The sequence below is a fragment of the Scomber scombrus genome, chromosome 5 (genome assembly GCF_963691925.1).
Source record: "Scomber scombrus chromosome 5, fScoSco1.1, whole genome shotgun sequence".
Classification (NCBI taxonomy): domain Eukaryota; kingdom Metazoa; phylum Chordata; class Actinopteri; order Scombriformes; family Scombridae; genus Scomber; species Scomber scombrus.
The window spans coordinates 33,894,817-33,918,314 of NC_084974.1; the positions used below are offsets into that span (position 1 = coordinate 33,894,817).

Genomic DNA, 23,498 nt, shown 5'->3' on the forward strand with positions numbered 1-23,498 from the left:
TTATTTTTCCCAGCATGCACCGGAAATTTTCAAGATGGCGCTGCTCAGATCTGATACTATTGGCCTCCAGGCAGCAGTCCACAAACCAATGGGTGACGTCACGGATGTTACGTCCATATTATATACGGTCTATGCCCCTACCTGCTGAGTCTGTAAACCTGCAGCATTACATTCTCATCTCAGCACCTCCCCCCCGGGTGGTGCAGTCTGTTCCCACGCTGATGAGTTACTGAGAGAGACAAACCAGGATCATGACAGGAAGCCCTGAGGAAAAACATTAAGCTTTGTGTGTGTGTGTGTGTGTGTGTGTGTGTGTGTGTGTGTGTGTGTGTGTGTCTGTGTGTGTGTGTGTGTGTGTGTGTGTGTGTGTCTGTGTCTGTGTCTGTGTGTGTGTGTGTGTGTGTGTGTGTGTGTCTGTGTGTGTGTGTCTGTGTCTGTGTCTGTGTGTGTGTGTGTCTCTGTCTGTGTCTGTGTGTGTGTGTGTGTGTGTGTGTGTAGCTCCTGGCCCCGGCCGTGGACTGGTTGGACTACCTGTCTTCCTCTCTGTCTCCTCTGGAACTTAATGACAGTGAACCTGTCGTCCTGTTCGCCAGAGAATACCTGCAGCAGGTGTCTGACATCATCAACAAGACCGACCGCAGGTGAGACTCACCTGTCCTGTTTACCTGCACGCACACACTCAGACACACACACACACACACACACACACACACACACACTCAGACACACACACACACACACACACACACACACACAAACAGATACACACAGATACAGATACGCACACACACACACACACACACACACACACACACACACTCACACACACTCACACACAGGTAGTCTCTGCTGCCCCCTGCAGGCTGCTGCCAGAAACACATCACAGTTCAGTAAAGAAGGAAACAGCAGTTACTCTAACAACCTGTCTGTCTGTCTCCTACCTGTCTGTCTGTCTCTCCTACCTGTCTGTCTGTCTCTCCTACCTACCTGTCTGTCTCTCCTACCTGTCTGTCTCTCATATCTGCCTGTCTGTCTCACCTACCTGCCTGTCTCTCTCCTACCTGTCTGTCTGTCTCACCTACCTGTCTGTCTCACCTACCTGCCTGTCTCTCTCCTACCTGTCTGTCTGTCTCACCTACCTGTCTGTCTCTCCTACCTGTCTGTCTGTCTCACCTACCTGTCTGTCTGTCTCTCCTACCTGCCTGTCTGTCTCTCCTACCTGTCTGTCTGTCTCACCTACCTACCTGTCTGTCTCTCCTACCTGCCTGTCTGTCTCTCATATCTGCCTGTCTGTCTCACCTACCTACCTGTCTGTCTCTCCTACCCGTCTTTCTGTCTCTCCTATCTGTCTGTCTGTCTCTCCTATCTTTCTGTCTGTCTCTCCTACCTACCTGTCTGTCTCTCCTACCTGCCTGTCTGTCTCTCCTACCTGTCTGTCTGTCCTACCTGTCTGTCTGCAGCCTGCTGAATAACTACATGATGTGGACGTTGGCTCAGAAGAGTGTTTCCAGTCTGGATCAACGCTTTGAAAACGCTCAGGACAAACTGCTGGAGAGTCTGTACGAATACTACAAATACTACAAGTACTACAAATACTACAAGTACTACAAATACTACAAATACTACTGAGTACTACACATACTACTGAGTACTACACATACTACTGAGTACTACACATACTATAAATACTACAAATACTATAAATACTACTAAGTACTCTTGTTATAAATGCTACTGTGAATATCTGGTTATATTTGGTTGTAACTGGTTCTAACTGGTTCTAACTGGTTCTTACCGGTTGTAACTGGTTGTAACTGGTTCTTACTGGTTGTTACTGGTTGTAACTGGTTGTAACTGGTCATGTGTTGCAGTCCTGTACTCCTCGCTGGCAGACGTGTATCGGGAACACTGATGACACGCTGGGCTTCGCTCTGGGAGCGCTGTTCGTTAAAGCTACGTTTGATAAACACAGCAAAGAGATCGTAAGTCTGACTGTTATATCACTGCAGCAGTGAGACAGGTAGAGAGAGAGACAGGTGATCCTGATCATCACCTGTCTCTCTCTCTACCTGTCTGTCTCTCTATAACTGTCTCTCTCTCAGGCCGAGGAGATGATCAACGAGATTCGTTCAGCGTTTAAAGAAGCTCTGGACCGACTGAGCTGGATGGACGACCATACGAGACAAGCTGCTAAAGACAAGGTAGAGAGACAGACAGGCAGAGACACAGACAGACAGACAGACAGACAGACACAGACAGGTAAACAGACAGACAGGTGGTCTGATCAGTCTCTGTGTTTCAGGCTGATGCCATCTACGATATGATCGGTTTCCCAGAATTCATCCTGGACCCCAAAGAGCTGGACGACGTTTATGACGGGGTGAGTGACAGCTGTCAATCATTCATCAACAGACAGAGAGTGAGACAGGTGGGAGGGTGAGACAGGTGGGAGAGTGAGACAGGTGGGAGGGGTGAGATAGGTAGGAGAGTGAGAAAGGTAGGAGAGTGAGACAGGTCGGAGAATGAGACAGGGGAGGGTGAAAAAAGTGGGAGGGTGAGACAGGTGAGAGGGTGACAAAGGTGGGAGGGTGAGACAGGTTGAGGCAGGAGGGAGGGTGAGACAGGTGGGGGGTGAGACAGGTGGGAGGGTGAGACAGGTGGGAGGGTGAGACAGGTGGGAGAGTGAAACAGGTGGGGGGTGAGACAGGTGGGAGAGTGAGACAGGTGGGAGGGTGAGACAGGTGGGAGGGTGAGACAGGTTGAGACAGGAGGGAGGGTGAGACAGGTGGGGGGTGAGACAGGTGTGAGGGTGAGACAGGTGGGGGGGAGAGATAGATGGGGTGAGACAGGTGGGAGGGTGAGACAGGTGGAGGGTGAGACAGGTTGAGACAGGAGGGAGGGTGAGACAGGTGGGAGAGTGAGACAGGTGGAGGTTGAGACAGGTTGAGACAGGTGGGAGGGTGAGACAGGTGGAGGGTGAGACAGGAGGGAGGGTGAGACAGGTGGAGGGTGAGACAGGAGGGAGGGTGAGACAGGTGGGGGGGTGAGACAGGTGGGAGAGTGAGAAAGGTGTGAGGGTGAGACAGGTGGGAGAATGAGACAGGTGTGAGGGTGAGACAGGTGGGGGGGTGAGACAGGTGGAGCTGACCCTCAGTCACTGTGTTGCAGTACGATGTGTCAGACGACAGCTTCTTCCAGAACATGTTGAACTTCTACAACTTATCATCCAGAGTGATGGCAGACCAGCTGAGGAAGACTCCCAATAAAGACCAGTAAGACCAGTAACACACATACACACACACACACACACACATACACACACAAACATACACACACACACACATACACACACATACACACACACACACACACACACACACACACACACACACACACACACACACACAGAGCAAGAAAAAAGTTTACCATCAAGTTTTATACAGATCAGATGAACCCTGAGTGACTCCTCCTCCACCTCCTCCTCCTCCTCCTCTCCTCTCCCACTCTCCTCCTCCTCTGTCCTCCTCCTCTCTCTCCTCCTCCTCCTCCTCTCTCTCTCCTCCTCTCCTCTCCCACTCTCCTCCTCCTGTCCTCCTCTCTCTCTCCTCCTCTCCCCCCCCTATCCTCCTCTCTCTCCTCCTCTCCTCTCCTCCTCCTCTCCTCCTCCTGTCCTCCTCTCCTCCTCTCTCTCCTCCTCCTCTCCTCCTCTCCTCCTCCTCTCCTCCTCCTCCTCCTCTCCTCCTCTCCTCCTCCTCTCCTTTCCTCCTCCTCCTCCTCCTCCTCCTCCTCCTCTCCTCCTCTCCTCCTCCTCCTCCTCTCCTCCTGCAGGTGGAGTATGACTCCTCCTACAGTCAATGCGTACTACATGCCAACTAAGAACGGCATCGTCTTCCCTGCTGGAATCCTTCAGGCTCCTTTCTACGCCCACGACCATCCCAAGTCTGTACCTGTCTGTCTGCTACCTGTCTGTCTGCTACCTGACTGTCTGCTACCTGTCTGTCTGTCTGCTACCTGTCTGTCTGCTACCTGTCTGTCTGCTACCTGTCTGTCTGTCTGCTACCTGTCTGTCTGTTACCTGTCTGTCTGTTACCTGTCTGTCTGCTACCTGTCTGTCTGCTACCTGTCTGCTACCTGTCTGCCACCTGTCTGTCTGTTACCTGTCTGTCTGCTACCTGTCTGTCTGCTACCTGTCTGCTACCTGTCTGTCTGTCTGCTACCTGTCTGTCTGCTACCTGTCTTACTGTTACCTGTCTGTCTGCTACCTGTCTGTCTGCTACCTGTCTGTCTGTTACCTGTCTGTCTGCTACCTGTCTGTCTGCTACCTGTCTGTCTGCTACCTGACTGTCTGTCTGCTACCTGTCTGTCTGTTACCTGTCTGTCTGCTACCTGTCTGTCTGTCTGCTACCTGTCTGTCTGTTACCTGTCTGTCTGTTACCTGTCTGTCTGCTACCTGTCTGTCTGTTACCTGTCTGTCTGCTACCTGTCTGTCTGTACCTCAAACTGTACAGTAAATTCTGAACTCTATATTTGTGTTTTCAGGGCGTTGAACTTCGGGGGCATCGGGGTTGTGATGGGTCACGAGCTGACGCACGCCTTCGATGATCAGGGTGAGTCTCAGATCAGCTGAAGCTCGTCGTCTACGTGCTTTAAAGATTTCACACAAACATTATATAATGATCTTCAAACTGAGCGTAGTCTGGAGTCATGTGATCAGTGTTTGGTAGTCTGGAGTCATGTGATCAGTGTTAGGGAACGTAGTCTGGAGTCATGTGATCAGTGTTTGGTAGTCTGGAGTCATGTGATCAGTGTTTGGGAACGTAGTCTGGAGTCATGTGATCAGTGTTTGGGAATGTAGTCTAGAGTCATGTGATCAGTGCTCATCAGTGTGTAGCAGTGAATCAGTGTGCTCGTCCTCGCAGGTCGGGAGTACGATAAGGACGGGAACCTGCGGCCGTGGTGGCAGAACTCGTCGGTGGAGGCGTTCAGGCAGCGGACGCAGTGCATGACGGACCAGTACAGCCGCTACACCGTCAACGCAGAGCACGTCAACGGGAAGCAGACGCTCGGAGAAAACATCGCCGACAACGGAGGCCTGAAGGCTGCGTACCATGTGAGTGTCAGAACCAGAACCAGAACCAGAAGTGAGACCTTTTAAACAACATGTTTGAGTCTGATGACGCTCTCTTCTTCAGGCGTATCGCTCGTGGGTCCAGAAGAACGGAGAGGAGAAGAGACTTCCTGCTGTCAACCTCACAAACGACCAGCTCTTCTTCGTGGGATTCGCTCAGGTACGTTCCGAGTCTAACAGCCCAAGAGGGTCCATACTGGGTCCACTTCCTGTTCCTGTTCCTGTTGCTGAGTTTATGTTGACGGCAGCGTGACTCTCAAACCAGACCGGCCAAATAACCGTGACTGTAGAGTCTGTGTGAGGAGCAGGCGGGGAGTTCCGGTCCTCTGAAATGAGGCCAACCAGGAAGTAACTTAAAACTGCATTCTATCAAAAGGCCACCAGGGGGCGACCGTTTTGGTGTCAAAAGGACTTCCGTCTCTATACAAGTCAATGGAGAATTCACCAACTTCTCACTTGATTTCTAACCTCAGTAAACGTTTTCAAAATGTGTTTATGGTCTCAATCACATGTAAAGCCTTCTTCAATGCAGTATGATGTTCATTTGGGACATTTTGGCCTCCCTGATTTTATATGTGACGATAAAGCAGGGTATGCATTAGGGCGTGGCTACGTGGTGATTGACAGGTTGATTGGTTCACAGGTTCAGGAGGGCGCCTCATGCTCCTCCTGATGCCCATATAAGTAGAATCCATGTTTTTATTTTTCCAAGCATGCACCTGAAATGTTCAAGATGGCGCTGCTCAGATCCGATACTATTGGCCTCCGAGCAGCAGTCCACAAACCAATGGGTGACATCACGGATGTTACGTCCATTTTATATACAGTCTATGCACTGTACATGTTATTTAGTATTTGGGATCTTAGTAAATCCGACCCACAGAGTCCTGCATGTCTCTAAGATAAGATAAGATACATCTTTATTGTCATTGCACAATCATACCAAGTACAAGAGTACAATGAACTGTCTCCTCCGGTGCAAACAAGCAAGTTCAATCAATCACATGTAAATTAAATTAAATACCAAAGTAGCAGTGCATAAAAGGGAATCATGAATTGATGCGAATAGTAAATAAGTAACAGTTCAGTGTAAAAACCATAGACTGTATATATAAAATGGACGTAACATCTGTGACGTCCAATGTCCCAAATGAACATCATACTGCATTGAAGAAGGCTTTAAACTAGCGATTGAGACCATAAACACATTTTGAAAACGATTACTGAGGTTAGAAATCAAGTGAGAAGTTGGTGAATTCTCCATTGACTTGTATAGAGACGGAAGTCCTTTTGACACCAAAACGGTCGCCCCCTGGTGGCCTTTTGAAAGAATGCAGTTTTAAGTTACTTCTGCGTTGGCCTCATTGCAGAGGACCGGAGCTCCCCGCCTGGTAAAAACGTGCAATAGAGAAGAGTCATGTTAGATGTTTGCATTTAGTATTATTTCCCTGTGTGTGAATCTGCTGCATGTCTCTGCTCTCCACTGATCAGCCTCGTCTGTCTTCTGTGTTTCAGGTGTGGTGCTCGGTCCGAACACCAGAGAGCGCTCACGAAGGCCTGCTGACCGACCCGCACAGCCCCCCCCGCTACCGCGTCATCGGCACGCTCGCCAACTCTCCGGACTTCAGCCGCCACTTCAACTGTCCTGCAGGAACGCCGATGAACACGGGGAAGCGCTGCGAGGTCTGGTAGACGCAGCGACGCTCCTTCACTCACCTGGTCCTTTAATTACCGGGGAGGCTCGTTAGGAGTCTGATGGGCAGGACGGTTATTAGAGCGTTACTTAGAGGTTTTTAGAAGGTTTTCAGGTGTAATATTCAGTTTCAGTATAAATATGTTAATTAGACGATCAGACTGACTTCCTGTCTGGAAACTTAACGAACTCAGTGGACTTCAGAGGACGGACTGATGATGATGAAGATGATGAAGAAGCCATGTGGGACGATGTTGCTGATCAGCATTTCTGCTTTATCACCGTTATTGATTATTAGTGTGTGTCTCTGTGTGTGTGTGTGTGTGTGTGTGTGTGTGTGTGTCTCTGTGTGTGGTGTGTGTGTGTGTGTGTGTGTGTGTGTGTGTGTGTTGTCCATTGTATGAAAGAGCTGTAACTCTGTCTATCTGATGACATCACTGTGATGACCTCATACAAAAGTGAACTTTTACATCATTATTGTGTGTGTGTGTGTGTGTGTGTGTGTGTGTGTGTGTCCAGAGGGTCCAACTGTGGAGAGTGACGTCACTTCCTTTAGTCCCCAGATGTGATGTCACTTCCTGCCCCCCCCCCCCCCATTTACACTGAGAGTAAAATCTAGTTTTTTAAAACGTTCGCTGCTGAGTGAAACTAAGGAAGAAGAAAATTAAACACTAAAGGAAGTGACACAGCTGGCCTCCCATTGGCTCACAGTCCCCAAGTACCAGGTGTCCCCAGTTACCAGGTGTCCCCAGGTACCAGGTGTCCCCAGGTACCAGGTGTCCCCAGGTACCAGGTGTCTCCATGTACCAGGTGTCCCCAGGTACCAGGTGTCCCCAGGTATCAGGTTTCCCCAGGTACCAGGTGTCCCCAGGTATCAGGTGTCCCCAGGTACCAGGTGTCCCCAGGTACCAGGTGTCCCCAGGTACCAGGTGTCCCCAGGTACCAGGTGTCCCCAGGTACCAGGTGTCCCCAGGTACCAGGTGTCCCCAGGTGTGAGGTCCACAGTTGGACTCGATTGGCCAGTCCTGATTTTCCCGTAGTGCCAAACATTACAGTCAGCACAGACAGAAAGTCTCCACCATTAAAGCCTCAGTGCTGCCCCCCGCTGGTCACATGACTGTACTGCCTTTAATGGACGAGGCCTCTGAAATGTTCTGCTTCTCTTTATTTACGTCATAAAGTTACAAAGCTTTATTTTAAAGGTGTTAAACAGTCTGCAGCTCTTCATCAAACATCATCATCACCCACTCGTCTGCTAACAGTCCTTTAAAAGCTTTTAATTTGACTTTTAAAACACTACAAATGATCATTAACCTAAATCTGAGGTTAATTAATATAAGTGATTCTATTATATTAAAGGGTTTAAAAGCATTATTTTCACCAGCATTCAATTCAGTGAATATTTCAGGTCCTTTTACAGTGTGAATGCTTTTTACCTGCAGATAGAAACACATGATCTATATGATATTTATAATAATAATAATAATAATAATAATGATAATCAGTAAATTAAAGGATGCGGTCACTTTAAATCAGAGATGAGATGTTTGATGTTGCAGCTTTGTGACGTTTAAACTTTTACTCTTTGTGTAACTGTCACCATCAGCTGCTCGTTGTGTCTTAAAAATATTAAAATATTATACAAATGAATAAATTTACAGTATATAAATATAACAAATATATATGTGCATGTATATCAGCTGATGCTACGTGAGTGAGATCAAAGGAGTGTGTGTGTGTCGGGGCTTTGATGTCTATTAAAGATTTTTATGAAATATATAAAGTTTATAATGTGTCAGTTTATCAGTAACTGCAATTACCTGATTCTGACAGCAGGGGGAGCTGCTGCACTGTTCACTGTGTGTGAGTGTGTGAGTGTGTGTGTGTGAGTGTGTGTGTGTGTGTGAGTGTGTGTGTGTGTGTGTGTGTGTGTGTGTGTGTGTGTGTGTGTGTGTGTGCTGGTCCAATCAGAGAGCAGCATTACAGTCAGTGATGTCAGTCTGAATATGAAACATTAAACATCCCATAATACACAGCTGTGCATTGTGCAACGTGTCTCCAGTCAAAGTTAAACTCTGAAAGTATCTATTGATCTTTATTATTGTATTTACAATAAATCTGTTGTAAACTGGATATGACGTCTCATGTTTCCAGAGATCTGATTGGTCGATGGTCAGACTGTTAATCCTCTGAGGTTATATACTAGTTACCATGGTGATACACCTAGTTACCATGGTGATACACCTAGTTACCATGGAGATACGTGTGGTTACCATGGTGATACACCTGGTTACCATGGTGATACACCTAGTTACCATGGTGATACACCTGGTCACCATGGTGATACACCTAGTTACCATGGTGATACACCTAGTTACCATGGAAATACAAGTGGTTACCATGGTGATGGCGCCCTGTTAAAGATAATCAGAGGATAAATCAATGAAACATTCATACATATAGATAGATAGATAGATAGATAGATAGATAGATAGATAGATAGATAGATAGATAGATAGATAGATAGATAGATAGATAGATAGATAGATAGATAGATGGATAGGTAGGTAGATAGATAGATAGATAGATAGATAGATAGATAGATAGATAGATAGATAGATAGATAGATAGATAGATAGATAGATAGATAGATAGATAGATAGATGGATAGGTAGGTAGATAGATAGATAGATAGATAGATAGATAGATAGATAGATAGATAGATAGATAGATAGATAGATAGATAGATAGATAGATAGATAGATAGATAGATAGATAGATAGATTTTTTTTTCAGATGTCCACAGACATAAATTTCCTCTCAGGAACATTAATATAATATACGTTACCATAGAAACAGACTCTGACCTCTGCACAGGAACCAGTTTGCATGATGAGGTCATAAAGTCTTATCAGCAGCTGCAGCTCGTTGTTCCTTTATAATAACATACTATAACATACTATAATATAATATAATATAATATAATATAAAATATAACAATGAGAATCATCATAATATTCATCATTTATTTATGCTTCTATCACACTGACCCTGCAGGTGAAGCTGTTTGTTTGTCACCTGACAGGAACGAGCTGCAGGGAGGGTTAGGGTTAGGGTTTGTTTGTTTTGTGTACAGTGAAGACACGGAGGCGGGGCTACCGGGTGGGCGGGGCTTCCTGCAGTCAGGCTGCAACTTGAACCTGAGCACAAACACGTAGAGAGAGACAGACAGCTGCTCATCTGGGACCCGAACTCTCCACTGAGGACATCTGGAGACATCTGAGGACTCACCTGAGAGTCAGACAGGTGAGTCCTGCAGAGGCAGCAGGATCAATAAGAGGCGCGCGTGCGGGACAGAAGACTGCTCGACACGTCACTGACTGACAGGTAAGTCTTATCAGTCTATTAATTATTCTGTCTGTTCTTCAGTAAGGAAACACAAACGTTCAGTGAAGGTTTGAAGCCACAGAAGCTTCGAGTTTATTCAAGTGTTTAATTTAAACATTTAAAGTTCAGTTCCTAGGGACTGCTCCCAGTGCTCCCACTGCTCCCAGTCTGTGTGAAGCAGCAGTCAGGTGTTCCTCCTCTTCATACATTAAGTGCATTTTGAAGACATGAACAGGAGGAATTATTACTTAATGATCATTTGGTTTAAAACTGTGAACTGTTCCTTTAATCTGAAATATTGATTATTAAAATATCATTCAGATGTTTTCCTGATAAAATATTTGATCAGATATTTGTTATATATTGACATGTTGTGTAATATATAATATTTATAATATAATATAATATATATTAACCAGGAGGAAGAGGAGCAGCTGATGAAGATGAGGAGGAGAGGGGATCAGAGAGATGACAGCACCACGCTCATCACCATGGAAACCAAGCCGGACGGTAGCTATGGCAGCATCACCATGGTAACAGCTGTTCTGATTGATTATCAGAAACATTTGAACATTGAAACATTTAAATGAGTAACAGAGTTTATAACCTTTATAAAAAGAGTTTTAATAACATTTAAAGTTTGTTCTTCATGTGTGAAACTCTACACTGAGTTCATATTTACAGAATATACAGAATGTGTTTACTCAGTAAACTTTGTGTCACTGCTAAAGAAAATAATGGAAACGCCTCCGAGTAAACATCACATGATGTTACTGTTCATATTAATGTTTAATATTTAATCAGCATCACAAGTGTTTCATTCATTCATCCAATAATGACTCAATATTATTATTAGTTTATACAAAATAAACAATGTTTAGCTCTGAGGGGACGGGTGGTGTTTAGCTCTGAGGGACGGGTGGTGTTTAGCTCTGAGGGGGACGGGTGGTGTTTAGCTCTGAGGGACGGGTGGTGTTTAGCTCTGAGGGGACGGGTGGTGTTTAGCTCTGAGGGACGGGTGGTGTTTAGCTCTGAGGGACGGGTGGTGTTTAGCTCTGAGGGGGACGGGTGGTGTTTAGCTCTGAGGGGGACGGGTGGTGTTTAGCTCTGAGGGACGGGTGGTGTTTAGCTCTGAGGGGACGGGTGGTGTTTAGCTCTGAGGGGACGGGTGGTGTTTAGCTCTGAGGGAAGGGTGGTGTTTAGCTCTGCAGGGGACGGGTGGTGTTTAGCTTTAAGGGACGGGTGGTGTTTAGCTCTGAAGGGACGGGTGGTGTTTAGCTCTGAGGGGACGGGTGGTGTTTAGCTCTGAGGGACGGGTGGTGTTTAGCTTTAAGGGACGGGAGGTGTTTAGCTCTGAGGGGACGGGTGAGGGGACGGGTGAGGGGAACAGGTGGTGTTTAGCTCTGAGGGGCGGGTGGTGTCTAGCTCTGCAGAGAAGCTGGTTGTGTTTGTTTTGCTGCAGCAGGAAACAGGAAGTAGGTGTGGAGGCGGGACTCTGATGAGTGACGGCTGGTTAAGAACAATGGAGTCATTAAACAACAGGAAGCTCTCGCCCAAAAGTCTTTTACTCTGAAATTTGATGAGTTTTCCTAAAGTGGCCCAAAATGCACAAAGAGTGAAACTAGTATTAGTTGATGAATCAAACGCACCCATGTCGTACTGCAGCAGAACCAGCTGATCTCAGTCTGAGAGGAATATTGTCTCTTTAACACTAGAAGGGTTTTTATAACGTTAATAACTCAATATGTGTGTTTGAGCTCAAATAAAACATTTCTTCCTCCGACTGCCACCGAGGTCACACAGACCTCAGTTCCCTTATTACTCATTATTAGCTCCTAGCTGCTCCATGTAGTGCCCTAACCCTGTGAGGAGAGATGAACATGTTATACTCAGAACTATATACTATATATATCTCATCATGATTAACACGTTAACGCTGATCTGAGGTCAGTTATCAGGAGAGATTTCTGACTGTTACTGAGTAAAGAGTTGAGTCCTTTCTACACAAGTATCTGAACTTTACTAAAGAACAGAATGAGACTTTAACCTCTTCTGTGTGATGGTGATGATGATGATGATGATGATGATGATGATGATGATGATGATGATGATGATGATGATGATGATGATGATGAACAGTCTGTAATGAACTCTGACAGGTGAACTCTGACAGGTGAACTCTGATAGGTGAACTCTGACAGGTGAACTCTGACAGGTGAACTCTGATAGGTGAACTCTGACAGGTGAACTCTGACAGGTGAAATCTGACAGGTGAACTCTGAAAGGTGAACTCTGATAGGTGAACTCTGACAGGTGAACTCTGACAGGTGAACTCTGAAAGGTGAACTCTGATAGGTGAACTCTGACAGGTGAACTCTGACAGGTGAACTCTGAAAGGTGAACTCTGATAGGTGAACTCTGACAGGTGAACTCTGACAGGTGAGCTCTGAAAGGTGAACTCTGACAGGTGAACTCTGACAGGTGAACTCTGAAAGGTGAACTCTGATAGGTGAACTCTGACAGGTGAACTCTGACAGGTGAGCTCTGAAAGGTGAGCTCTGAAAGGTGAGCTCTGACAGGCTCTCAGGTTTTTTTTTTGGTGCTGACTCTGTGTGTTGTTATTTCCCAGGATGCACCTGTGCGGCTTGTGGACAGGAATGTGTTCAGCGACGGCTCGACTCGTGTTGGTGAGTAAAACAAACGCTCCTCTGGGTCAATATTAGCTTAGAGGCCGAGGAGACGCTGCAGAGCAAACACACCTGCTGACCTCAGACACACCTGAGCAGGTCCAACAGGTGCTCACCTCATCAGCTGATCAGCTCAGTCAGTATTGATCAGTATGTGATGACATCATATCTGAAAGCTGCGTTCCTATTGGACAGATTTTGTGCTGGTGTGGGAGGAGCCTCAGGAGGAGGAGAAAACAGCTGATAGGTTGGAACACAGGAAGTGGAGGGAGGAGTTCCTGAACAAGCTGAAACGCTCCGGACTCCTGATGGAGCAGGTGAGCCAATCACTCTATCTATCTATCTATCTATCTATCTATCTATCTATCTATCTATCTATCTATCTATCTATCTATCTATCTATTTATCTATCTATCTATCTATCTATGTATCTATTTATCTATCTATCTATCTATCTATCTATCTATCTATCTATCTATCTATCTATCTATCTATGTATCTATTTATCTATCTATCTATCTATCTATCTATGTATCTATTTATCTATCTATCTATCTATCTATCTATCTATCTATCTATCTATCTATCTATCTATCTATCTATCTATCTATCATGTCCTCCTGTCCTTCTGTCCTGCAGAGGGAGGTTCTCCAGCAGAAGATGAGGATCTATTTTGTCCTCCTCAGCGCTCCATGGAGTGTCCTCTGTTACTACGCTGAGGAGATCAGCCTGAGAGTCCCACTGCAGGTAAGACCTGAGACAGGAAGACATCACAGTGTCCTCAGAGTGTCTTCAGTCTGTCTTTAGTGTCCTCAGTCTGTCTTTAGTCTGTCTTTAGTGTCCCCAGTCTGTCTTTAGTGTCCTCATAGTGTCCTCCGTCTGTCTTTAGTGTCCTCATAGTGTCCTCAGTCTGTCCTTAGTGTCCTCAGTCTGTCTTTAGTCTGTCCTCAGTCTGTCTTTAGTGTCCTCAGTCTGTCTTTAGTGTCCTCAGTCTGTCCTCAGGCTGTCTTTAGTGTCCTCAGTCTGTCTTTAGTGTCCTAATAGTATCCTCCGTCTGTGCACTCTGTCCTGCAGGTGGTCAACGCTCCCAACCTTCACTGGTCTGAGCAGGTTCTGGAGCAGTTGTCCTTCCCAAACCCTCTGAGACAGGATGTCCCCAACCCTCCACCTTACTACTACACCTGTCAGTTCAGGGCCAACAAGCTGGAGAGGTCCGACACCTGTCCTCCTGTGTCATCACCGTTAAAGACGTCCTCACTAAATATTTGGACATTTTTACAGACACGTGATCAGTTTGTCTCCAGCTGTCTCATCAGTTTTGTGTCTGCAGGTTTCTGGGGACCGAAAACCCGGAGACGTTCTTCAAGACGACTCAGAGACATCAGGTGGTGAGTCTCCAGTCTGTCCCCAGTCTGTCTCCAGTCTGTCCCCAGTCTGTCTCCAGTCTGTCCCCAGTCTGTCTCCAGTCTGTCTCCAGTCTGTCCCCAGTCTGTCCCCAGTCTGTCTCCAGTCTGTCTCCAGTCTGTCCCCAGTCTGTCCCCAGTCTGTCTCCAGTCTGTCCCCAGTCTGTCCCCAGTCTGTCTCCAGTCTGTCTCCAGTCTGTCCCCAGTCTGTCCCCAGTCTGTCTCCAGTCTGTCCCCAGTCTATCTCCAGTCTGTCTCCAGTCTGTCCCCAGTCTGTCTCCAGTCTGTCTCCAGTCTGTCTCCAGTCTGTCTCCAGTCTGTCCCCAGTCTGTCCCCAGTCTGTCTCCAGTCTGTCTCCAGTCTGTCTCCAGTCTGTCTCCAGTCTGTCTCCAGTCTGTCTCCAGTCTGTCTCCAGTCTGTTTACATTGAATAATTAAATAATAAACTTCATCAGAACACTGGTCGTCCTCAGCGGCTCCTCTGATTGGCTCGTGGATGTAAACACACTGACTGTCAGATTACAGGAAGTTTCAGTCAGTAGACGGATACTCCACCTCCTCCTCAAACACACACACACACACACACACACACACATACACACACATACACACACACACACACACACACACACACACACACACATACACACACACACACACACACACACACACACATACACACACACACACACACACACACACATACACACACACACACACACACACACACAGAGTAAACACACACACACACACAGTAAACACACACACACACACACACACACACACACACACAGAGTAAACACACACACACAGAGTAAACACACACACACACACACTAGGAAGATGTTGGCTCCACAGAGCAGAGGAGCGTTTGTTTTAGTCCCCTGTGCGTCCTGACTGTCTCCTGTCCTGCAGCTCTATGAGATTCTGGCTCGGACTCCGTATGGATCAGTGAAGAAGGGGAGAGTGGGCATCGACCGGCTGCTCAGTGAGCAGGTCTTCACTGCTGCATACCCTCTGCATGAGGTGAGCTCCTGACCTGACCCTTGACCCTGACCCCTGACCCCTGTCACCCAGTCCTCTACACCACTGAGACACTTGCATTACATGTATAACAACATGTTTGTGATGTTACTGTGAGCAGGGAGAGTACAAGCTGCCGACCCCCCCGGTTCCCCCGGAGTCTCTGGGTCTCAGACAGATCCTGTATGCGTACTGGGCCCAGTGGAGCTGCTGGAAACGTTACCAACCTCTGGACCACATCAGGGAGTACTTTGGAGAGAAGATAGCGCTTTACTATGCATGGCTCGGTAACTATAGAAACTAGACTATATAGTAACTATTTCTGACTGTAGGTTACCATGGTAACTGTTTCTGACTGTAGGTTACCACAGTAACTGTTTCTGACTGTAGGTTACCATGGTAACCATTTTTGACTGTAGGTTACTACGGTAACTATTTCTGACTGTAGGCTACCATGGTAACTGTTTCTGACTGTGGGTTACCATGGTAACCGTTTCTGACTGTAGGCTACCATGATAACTGTTTCTGACTGTAGGTTACTACGGTAACTGTTTCTGACTGTAGGTTACCATGGTAACAGTATCATTCTTTAGGTTTTTACACCGGCTGGTTGTTGCCAGCCTCCTTCCTCGGGACTCTGGTCTTCCTGATCGGGTTTTGGCTCGTAACGACTGATGTTCCAGCGTAAGAACAAACTTTGTCTGTAAAGTCATCAGAATTCACACAAACCATTAAAAGCATATATGTTTAATGTATGTATATCTATGTATATGTAAAATATATATGATGGTGATACAGACTACAATCAGGGTGAAGTTAACTTATCTACAGTCAGAATCTGAGCTGCAGTAGATCTGTGTCAGCACCGTTCAACATCAGTTTAATATGAAACTCATTTAGTTTCACTGTTTGACGTCACATAATTATAATAACTCTGTGTGTGTGTGTGTGTGTGTGTGTGTGTGTGTGTGTGTGTGTGTGTGTGTGTGTGTGTGTGTGTGTGTGTGCAGGATGGAGTTGTGTAACAGTGGAAATGACTTCACGATGTGTCCTCTCTGCAACATCTGCTCCTACTGGAACTACTCCAGCATCTGTGTCACCTACAAGGTACCTGTCTGTCTGTCTGTCTGCCTGTCTGTCTGTCTGTCTGTCTGTCAGTCTCTCTCTGTCTGTCTGTCTGTCTGTCTGTCTGTCTGTCTGTCTGTCTGTCTGTCTGTCTGTCTCTCTCTGTCTGTCTGTCTGTCTGTCTGTCTGCCTGTCTGTTCACCTGTCTCACCCCCTGACCTGTCTGTCTGTTCACCTGTCTCACCCCCTGACCTGTCTGTCTGTCTGTAGGCGGGTCTTCTCTTTGATAATGGGGGGACAGTGTTCCTCAGTGTGTTTATGGCTCTCTGGGCCGTCACCTTCCTGGAGTACTGGAAGAGAACCTGCTCCACCCTGTCTCACCGCTGGGACTGCTCCGACTTCTTGGATGTAGAGGTACCTGTCTCACACCTGTCTAATACCTGTCTCACACCTGTCTCACACCTGTCTCACACCTGTCTCACACCTGTCTCACACCTGTATCACATCTGTCTCACACCTGTCTCACACCTGTCTCACACCTGTCTCACACCTGTATCACATCTGTCTCACACCTGTATCACATCTGTCTCACACCTGTCTCACACCTGTCTCACACCTGTCTCACACCTGTCTCACACCTGTCTCACTACTTTTCACCCCCCCCCACACACACACACAGGACCGACCTCGACCTGAGTTCACCGCCATGGCTCCGATGACGATGAGGAACCCGGTGACGGGAGCAGAGGAACCGTACTTCCCCGAAAATAAACGATTCAGCAGAACTCTGACTGGCTGCATGGTCATCGTCATCATGGTGAGCCAATCAGCAGCCAATCAGCAGCCAATCAGCAGCCAATTAGATGGAGGCACCAGATGCTTTTATTTTAAATGTGAGAAAGAAAGAAAAAAATGTTTTAAACTGAAAGTCTTCACACAGGTGTGTTTGAACTTCCTGTTTCAGGTAATTGTCGTCCTGATGTTTCTCATCGCCATCATCCTGTACCGCACCATCCTCAGCATCATCATCTACAAGTCACACAACGCCTTCGTCAGCGGCTTCGTGAGCAACACACAACTTACAGCTTTTATTCATATTTATATGTTTGACATGTTTAATATATGATTAATATAGTATAGTAGTATAGTATATATATATATATATATATATATATATGTATGTTTCAGGCTTCGAGGATCGCCAGTATTTCAGGATCAGTGTTGAACTTGTTGGTCATCCTCATGTTGTCTCGAGTTTACATCTCACTGGCTCACATCCTCACCCGCTGGGGTCAGTCACACCTTCATCATCATCATCATCATCATCACACCTTCATCACACCTTCATCACTCTTTCTGCCACATTTTAATCGTTTATTATCGTCACAAAGAAATGACCTCTGTGTGTGTGTGTGTGTGTGTGTGTGTGTGTGTGTGTGTGTGTGTGTGTGTGTGTGTGTGTGTGTGTGTGTGTGTGTTTCAGAGATGCATCGTACTCAGAGACAGTATGAAGACATGTTTATCCTCAAAGTTTTCATCTTCCAGTTCATTAACTTCTACTCATCTCCAGTTTACATCGCTTTCTTCAAAGGCAGGTGAGAACCAATCAGAGTTGGCCTCACAAGTCCAGCCAATCAGAGCAGGCCTTTTATTCTATCCATATGTTAATGAGCAGTAAACACAAAGTACACAGAGACCAGCTGATAGTTCAGAGGAGGAGTCACAGCGCCTTCTGCAGGCTGATGATGAAACTGATCAGCTGTGTGATGTGTTCAGGTTCATCGGTTACCCCGGCAACTACTACACCCTGTTTGGAGTCCGCAACGAAGACGTGAGTCTGTTCACCTGAGAGAAAGAATAATATCTGATATTAATATTATATATTTCATACTGTGTGTGTGTGTGTGTGTGTGTGTGTGTGTGCGTGTGTGTGTGTGTGTGTGTGTGTGTGTGTGTGTGTGTGTGTGTGCGTGTGTGTGTCAGTGTGGAGCAGGCGGATGTCTCATTGAACTGGCCCAGGAGCTGCTGGTCATCATGGTTGGAAAACAGCTGATTAACAACGTCCAGGAGTTCATCAGCCCGTAAACACACACACACACACACACACACACACACACACACACACACACACACACAGACACACACACACACACACACACACACACACACACACACACACACACACACACACACACACACACAGACAGACACACAGACACACAGACACACACAGACACACACTTTTGACTTTTTAAACCTCCAGTCTGGTCGAGCTGAGCATCATCACCATTAAAGTCGATGTTCTCGTCCAGAGCTTCAACTTTCACCTCTGTCCTGCAGCTGCTCATTTATTCAACTTTATTAAACTTAATTCAACTTTATGAAACTAAGATCGTTGCCTACTGTAATCCAAATGGGAGAAATCTCAGGTCATTAATCTACCTAATAAACTCAGTCATAGTTCCACCATGTAGAGCTCTGTAGTCCTAAAATTACACAGATAAAAACATGGATTCTACTTATATGGGCATCAGGAGGAGCATGAGGCGCCCTCCTGAACCTGTGAACCAATCAACCTGTCAATCACCACGTAGCCACGCCCTAATGCATACCCTGCTTTATCGTCACATATAAAATCAGGGAGGCCAAAATGTCCCAAATGAACATCATACTGCATTGAAGAAGGCTTTAAACTAGCGATTGAGACCATAAACACATTTTGAAAACGTTTACTGAGGTTAGAAATCAAGTGAGAAGTTGGTGAATTCTCCATTGACTTGTATAGAGACGGAAGTCCTTTTGACACCAAAACGGTCGCCCCCTGGTGGCCTTTTGATAGAATGCAGTTTTAAGTTACTTCCACGTTGGCCTCATTTCAGAGGACCGGAGCTCCCCGCCTGGTTTTACATGGTGGAGCTATGACTCAGTTTAGTAGATTAATGACGTTCCTGAGACTCATAAACACAAAGCAGACCAATCAGCTTGCTGTGTGTAGCTAACACAGCTGTGTGAGGGACATTATCACAGGTGTGGTATCATGCTGGTCACCTGGTCAGCGGGCCGTGAGTTCGATACCTCTGTCATAACTCAACATTTCAGCCAGTTTTCTTTTCTAAATGAAAGTGAAGGAGGGCTCATTATTTGGCAGGAAGTTGATGGCGTGGTGGCAAAAGAGGAAGCTGAAGTCGAAGCCAAAGAAGGAGGAGAAGGAGAAGGAGGAGGGACAGGAGGAGCAGAGGGGGGAGAAGGAGGTGAAGGAGGAGGTGGAGGAGGAGCTGCTCCCCTGGGAGGCGGACTACCAGCTGCTGCTATGTGAGGGTCTGTTCAGCGAGTACCTGGAGATGGGTGAGTTTGATTTATACTCCTGGTGCTGGCGGATGGGTGGAGACTGTTTGCTCTGTGATTGGCTGTGACTGTGCCTCCTCTTCCTCAGTGATCCAGTTCGGCTTCATCACCATCTTCGTGGCGGCGTGCCCTCTGGCGCCGCTCTTCGCCCTCGTTAACAACTGGGTGGAAATCCGTCTGGACGCTCAGAAGTTCGTGACGGAGTATCGCCGCCCGGTGGTGGAGCGAGGGCAGGACATCGGCATCTGGTTCCCCATCCTGCAGTTCATCTCGCACGCCGCCGTCCTCAGCAACGTGAGACGCAATCTGTTGCCGTCACTTATTGACAGTTTGAGGGACGATCAGCAGCCAATCAGATCTCTGCTCTCATGTTTCAGGCGTTCCTCATCGCCTTCACGTCGTCCTTCCTCCCACGTCTCTACTACCGCTACACCCGAGACAGCAACCTGAGCGGCTTCATCAACTTCACCCTGGCAACTTCTCCACGCAACTACAGCGTGCAACACGACACATCCTGCAGGTAGGCAACATCACTGCAACACCAAAACACATCCTGCAGGTAGGCAACATCACTGCAACTACAGCAACACAACAACACACCCTGCAGGTAGGCAACATCACTGCAACTACAGCAACACAACAACACGACCTGCAGGTAGGCAACATCACTTCAACTACAGCAACACAACAACACACCCTGCAGGTAGGCAACTTCACCGCAACTACAGCAACACAACAACAAATCCTGCAGGTAGGCAACATCACCGCAACTACAGCAACACCAAAACACATCCTGCAGGTAGGCAACATCATCGCAACTACAGCAACACCAAAACAGATCCTGCAGGTAGGCAACATCACTGCAACTACAGCAACATGTGCTATAGTTGATGCTGGTTGGTTCTTTGATTACTGTTGCTGATGTTGCTGTTGTTGTTGTTGCTCTTGTTGCTCTTGTTGCTGTTGTTGTTGTTGTTGCTGTTGTTGTTGCTGTTCTTGCTCTTGTTGCTCTTGTTGCTCTTGTTGCTCTTGTTGCTCTTGTTGCTCTTGTTGCTCTTGTTGCTGTTGCAGGTATCGCGGCTACAGGGATATGAACGGAGACTTCCTGCCGGAGTATTTTCACCTGCTCGCCATCCGACTGACTTTCGTCATCGTCTTTGAGGTCAGTGACCGTCACACCTTCCTGATCGATCAGATATTGATTATTGATGAATTAGAAACAGAACCAGACACAGTTTGGTTGCAGTGACCTGATGAAGACTCTCCTCGTCTTCCTCAGCATGTGGTCTTCTTCGTGGGCCGTCTGATCGACTTGATGGTGTCTGACATCCCTGAGGAGGTGGAGCTGAAGATCAAGAGGGAGCACTACATGGCGAAAGAGGCGCTGGCTGAGAACCAGGTAGAACCGCAACTATGATTTATCATGTTTCTCTAGTTGCATCAAATAGAACTGCAGGTAGGCAACATCAGCGCAACTACAACAACACAACAACACATCCTGCAGGTAGGCAACATCACTGCAACACAACAACACACCCTGCAGGTAGGCAACATCACTGCAACACAACAACACACCCTGCACGTAGGCAACATCACCGCAACTACAGCAACATGTGCTATAGTTGATGCTGATTGGTTCTTTGATTACTGTTGCTGATGTTGCTGTTGTTGCTGTTGTTGCTGTTGTTGTTGATTATAGAACCACAACTATGATTTATTACATCATGTTTCTCTAGTTTCAGTTGTTCATGGTGTGTAATTACAGAGTTTGTCGGTTTCAGTGTTCTCGTGTTCTTTGCTTCCAGTCTCTCGGGAACATCGTGGTTCTTGGTGACGACGTCCAGTCCGGAGAACTGCGGAAACGTGGATCCAGAACCTCGCCACCACAGAGTGACTCCCCCCCACCGAACCTGAAGGGGATCCCTGAGGAACCAGAAACACCAGGCAACCACTGAACAGAAGAACATGTGGACACTGTGATGGAGGTCTAAGTCAACGTCTGTCAGATCTACAAGAACACAGTGAGACCTCCTCAAGATCTACAAGAACACCGTGAGACCTCCTCAAGATCTACAAGAACACAGTGAGACCTCCTCAAGATCTACAAGAACACTGTGAGACCTCCTCAAGATCTACAAGAACACAGTGAGACCTCCTCAAGATCTACAAGAACACAGTGAGACCTCCTCAAGATCTACAAGAACACAGTGAGACCTCCTCAAGATCTACAAGAACACAGTGAGACCTCCTCAAGATCTACAGGAACATAGTGACCTCCTCAAGATCTACAAGAACACAGTGAGACCTCCTCAAGATCTACAACAACACAGTGAGACCTCCTCAAGATCTACAAGAACACCTTGAGACCTCCTCAAGATCTACAAGAACACAGTGAGACCTCCTCAAGATCCACAAGAACACAGTGAGACCTCCTCAAGATGTACAAGAACACTGTGAGACCTCCTCAAGATGTACAAGAACACAGTGAGACCTCCTCAAGATGTAGAAGAACACAGTGAGACCTCCTCAAGGTGTACAAGAACACAGTGAGACCTCCTCAAGATCTACAAGAACACTGTGAGACCTCCTAAAGATCTACAAGAACACAGTGAGACCTCCTCAAGATCTACAAGAACATAGTGACCTCCTCAAGATCTACAAGAACACAGTGAGACCTCCTCAAGATCTACAACAACACAGTGAGACCTCCTAAAGATCTACAAGAACACAGTGAGACCTCCTCAAGATCTACAAGAACACAGTGAGACCTCCTCAAGATCTACAAGAACAGCGTGTGACCTTCTCAAGATCTACAAGAACATAGTGAGATCATCTACGAGACCTCTGATTGATAATCAGCCAGCTAGAGGTCTACAGACCAACACCGGTCATGTTAAGGCCTTCAAGCATTCTGTAAGTGGTCTACAAGACATTGACGAGATCTCTGCTAAATCTACGAGACTCCCGGTTGTGTTGAAGCCTTACAGGTCCTGCTTCAAGAGGTCTACAAGACATCTTTGAGATCTCTGCTAGACCTGTACAAGATCTGCAGGGTTTGAGTCGATCCTGCATTGATCCCAAACTATCACCCGACGGGTTTCTAGACAGGCAGCTGTTTATTTAGTCTGTATGAAAATGTTCAAACACCTCAGAACTGTAAAAGTGCCAACTCCAAAATACATTGTCCAATCAGACCTGATGATGATCTTTGGCCCGTTCGTCCACACAGCTTCAATTCTTCCTCTTGTTTTTCTTCTTCTTACAAAACAAAAACTCATCAAAATCTGCTCAAACAGAACATTGATCTCCTCACTCCAGAGAGACGAAAAGCCAGTCGTCTTCATCGTAACTAACCTGTGACGAAGGGCCAGTCGTCTTCATCGTAACTAACCTGTGACGAAGGGCCAGTCGTCTTCATCGTATCTAACCTGTGACGAAGGGCCAGTCGTCTTCATCGTAACTAACCTGCGACGAAGGGCCAGTCGTCTTCATCGTAACTAACCTGCGACGAAGGGCCAGTCGTCTTCATCGTAACTAACCTGCGACGAAGGGCCAGTCGTCTTCATCGTAACTAACCTGCGACGAAGGGCCAGTCGTCTTCATCGTAACTAACCTGTGACGAAGGGCCAATCGTCTTCATCGGTCAGCCTACTTCCATCTTCGCAATATCAACTACCTCCGTCCGTCCCTCACTTCTAACAGCGCTGCCATCCTGGTCCACACTAGTCACATCCCACCTAGACTATTGTAACTCCCCCCCCCCCCCCC

General features: G+C 46.8%; 2 protein-coding genes across 2 annotated transcripts in view; both read left to right on the forward strand.

The window, feature by feature from the left end:
• ece2b (endothelin converting enzyme 2b) overlaps window positions 1-8,559 on the forward strand; it is a 9,166-nt gene extending 607 nt beyond the window's left edge. Inside the window, exons 2-12 of the mRNA XM_062419988.1 lie at window positions 499-641; window positions 1,461-1,565; window positions 1,856-1,982; window positions 2,103-2,201; window positions 2,303-2,380; window positions 3,169-3,272; window positions 3,829-3,939; window positions 4,540-4,607; window positions 4,920-5,110; window positions 5,193-5,288; window positions 6,644-8,559. Coding sequence (XP_062275972.1) covers window positions 499-641; window positions 1,461-1,565; window positions 1,856-1,982; window positions 2,103-2,201; window positions 2,303-2,380; window positions 3,169-3,272; window positions 3,829-3,939; window positions 4,540-4,607; window positions 4,920-5,110; window positions 5,193-5,288; window positions 6,644-6,820 — 1,299 coding nt within the window. The 3' untranslated portion in view covers window positions 6,821-8,559. The remainder of the gene's footprint in view (window positions 1-498; window positions 642-1,460; window positions 1,566-1,855; window positions 1,983-2,102; window positions 2,202-2,302; window positions 2,381-3,168; window positions 3,273-3,828; window positions 3,940-4,539; window positions 4,608-4,919; window positions 5,111-5,192; window positions 5,289-6,643) is intronic.
• Window positions 8,560-10,630: 2,071 nt separating this feature from the next.
• Window positions 10,631-21,907, forward strand: ano7 (anoctamin 7). The gene is made up of 23 exons (XM_062418521.1): window positions 10,631-10,741; window positions 12,838-12,895; window positions 13,091-13,212; window positions 13,535-13,642; window positions 13,970-14,106; window positions 14,226-14,283; window positions 15,213-15,323; window positions 15,442-15,607; window positions 15,914-16,004; window positions 16,331-16,427; window positions 16,656-16,799; window positions 17,065-17,202; window positions 17,350-17,448; window positions 17,574-17,676; window positions 17,869-17,980; window positions 18,162-18,216; window positions 18,369-18,466; window positions 19,534-19,730; window positions 19,819-20,024; window positions 20,108-20,250; window positions 20,802-20,892; window positions 21,010-21,129; window positions 21,536-21,907. The coding sequence occupies exons 1-23, from the start codon at window positions 10,646-10,648 to the stop codon at window positions 21,683-21,685; spliced, it is 2,700 nt and encodes an 899-aa protein (XP_062274505.1). The 5' UTR covers window positions 10,631-10,645; the 3' UTR covers window positions 21,686-21,907.
• Window positions 21,908-23,498: the final 1,591 nt, after the last annotated feature.

Coding starts and splice junctions, on each gene's coding strand:
- ano7 (XM_062418521.1), top strand. CDS start 10,646: ATGAAGATGAGGAGGAGAGGGGATCAGAGAGATGACAGCACCACGCTC. Junction 13,213..13,534: donor CCGGACTCCTGATGGAGCAG/GTGAGCCAATCA, acceptor TCTGTCCTGCAG/AGGGAGGTTCTCCAGCAGAA. Junction 16,005..16,330: donor GTAACGACTGATGTTCCAGC/GTAAGAACAAAC, acceptor GTGTGTGTGCAG/GATGGAGTTGTGTAACAGTG.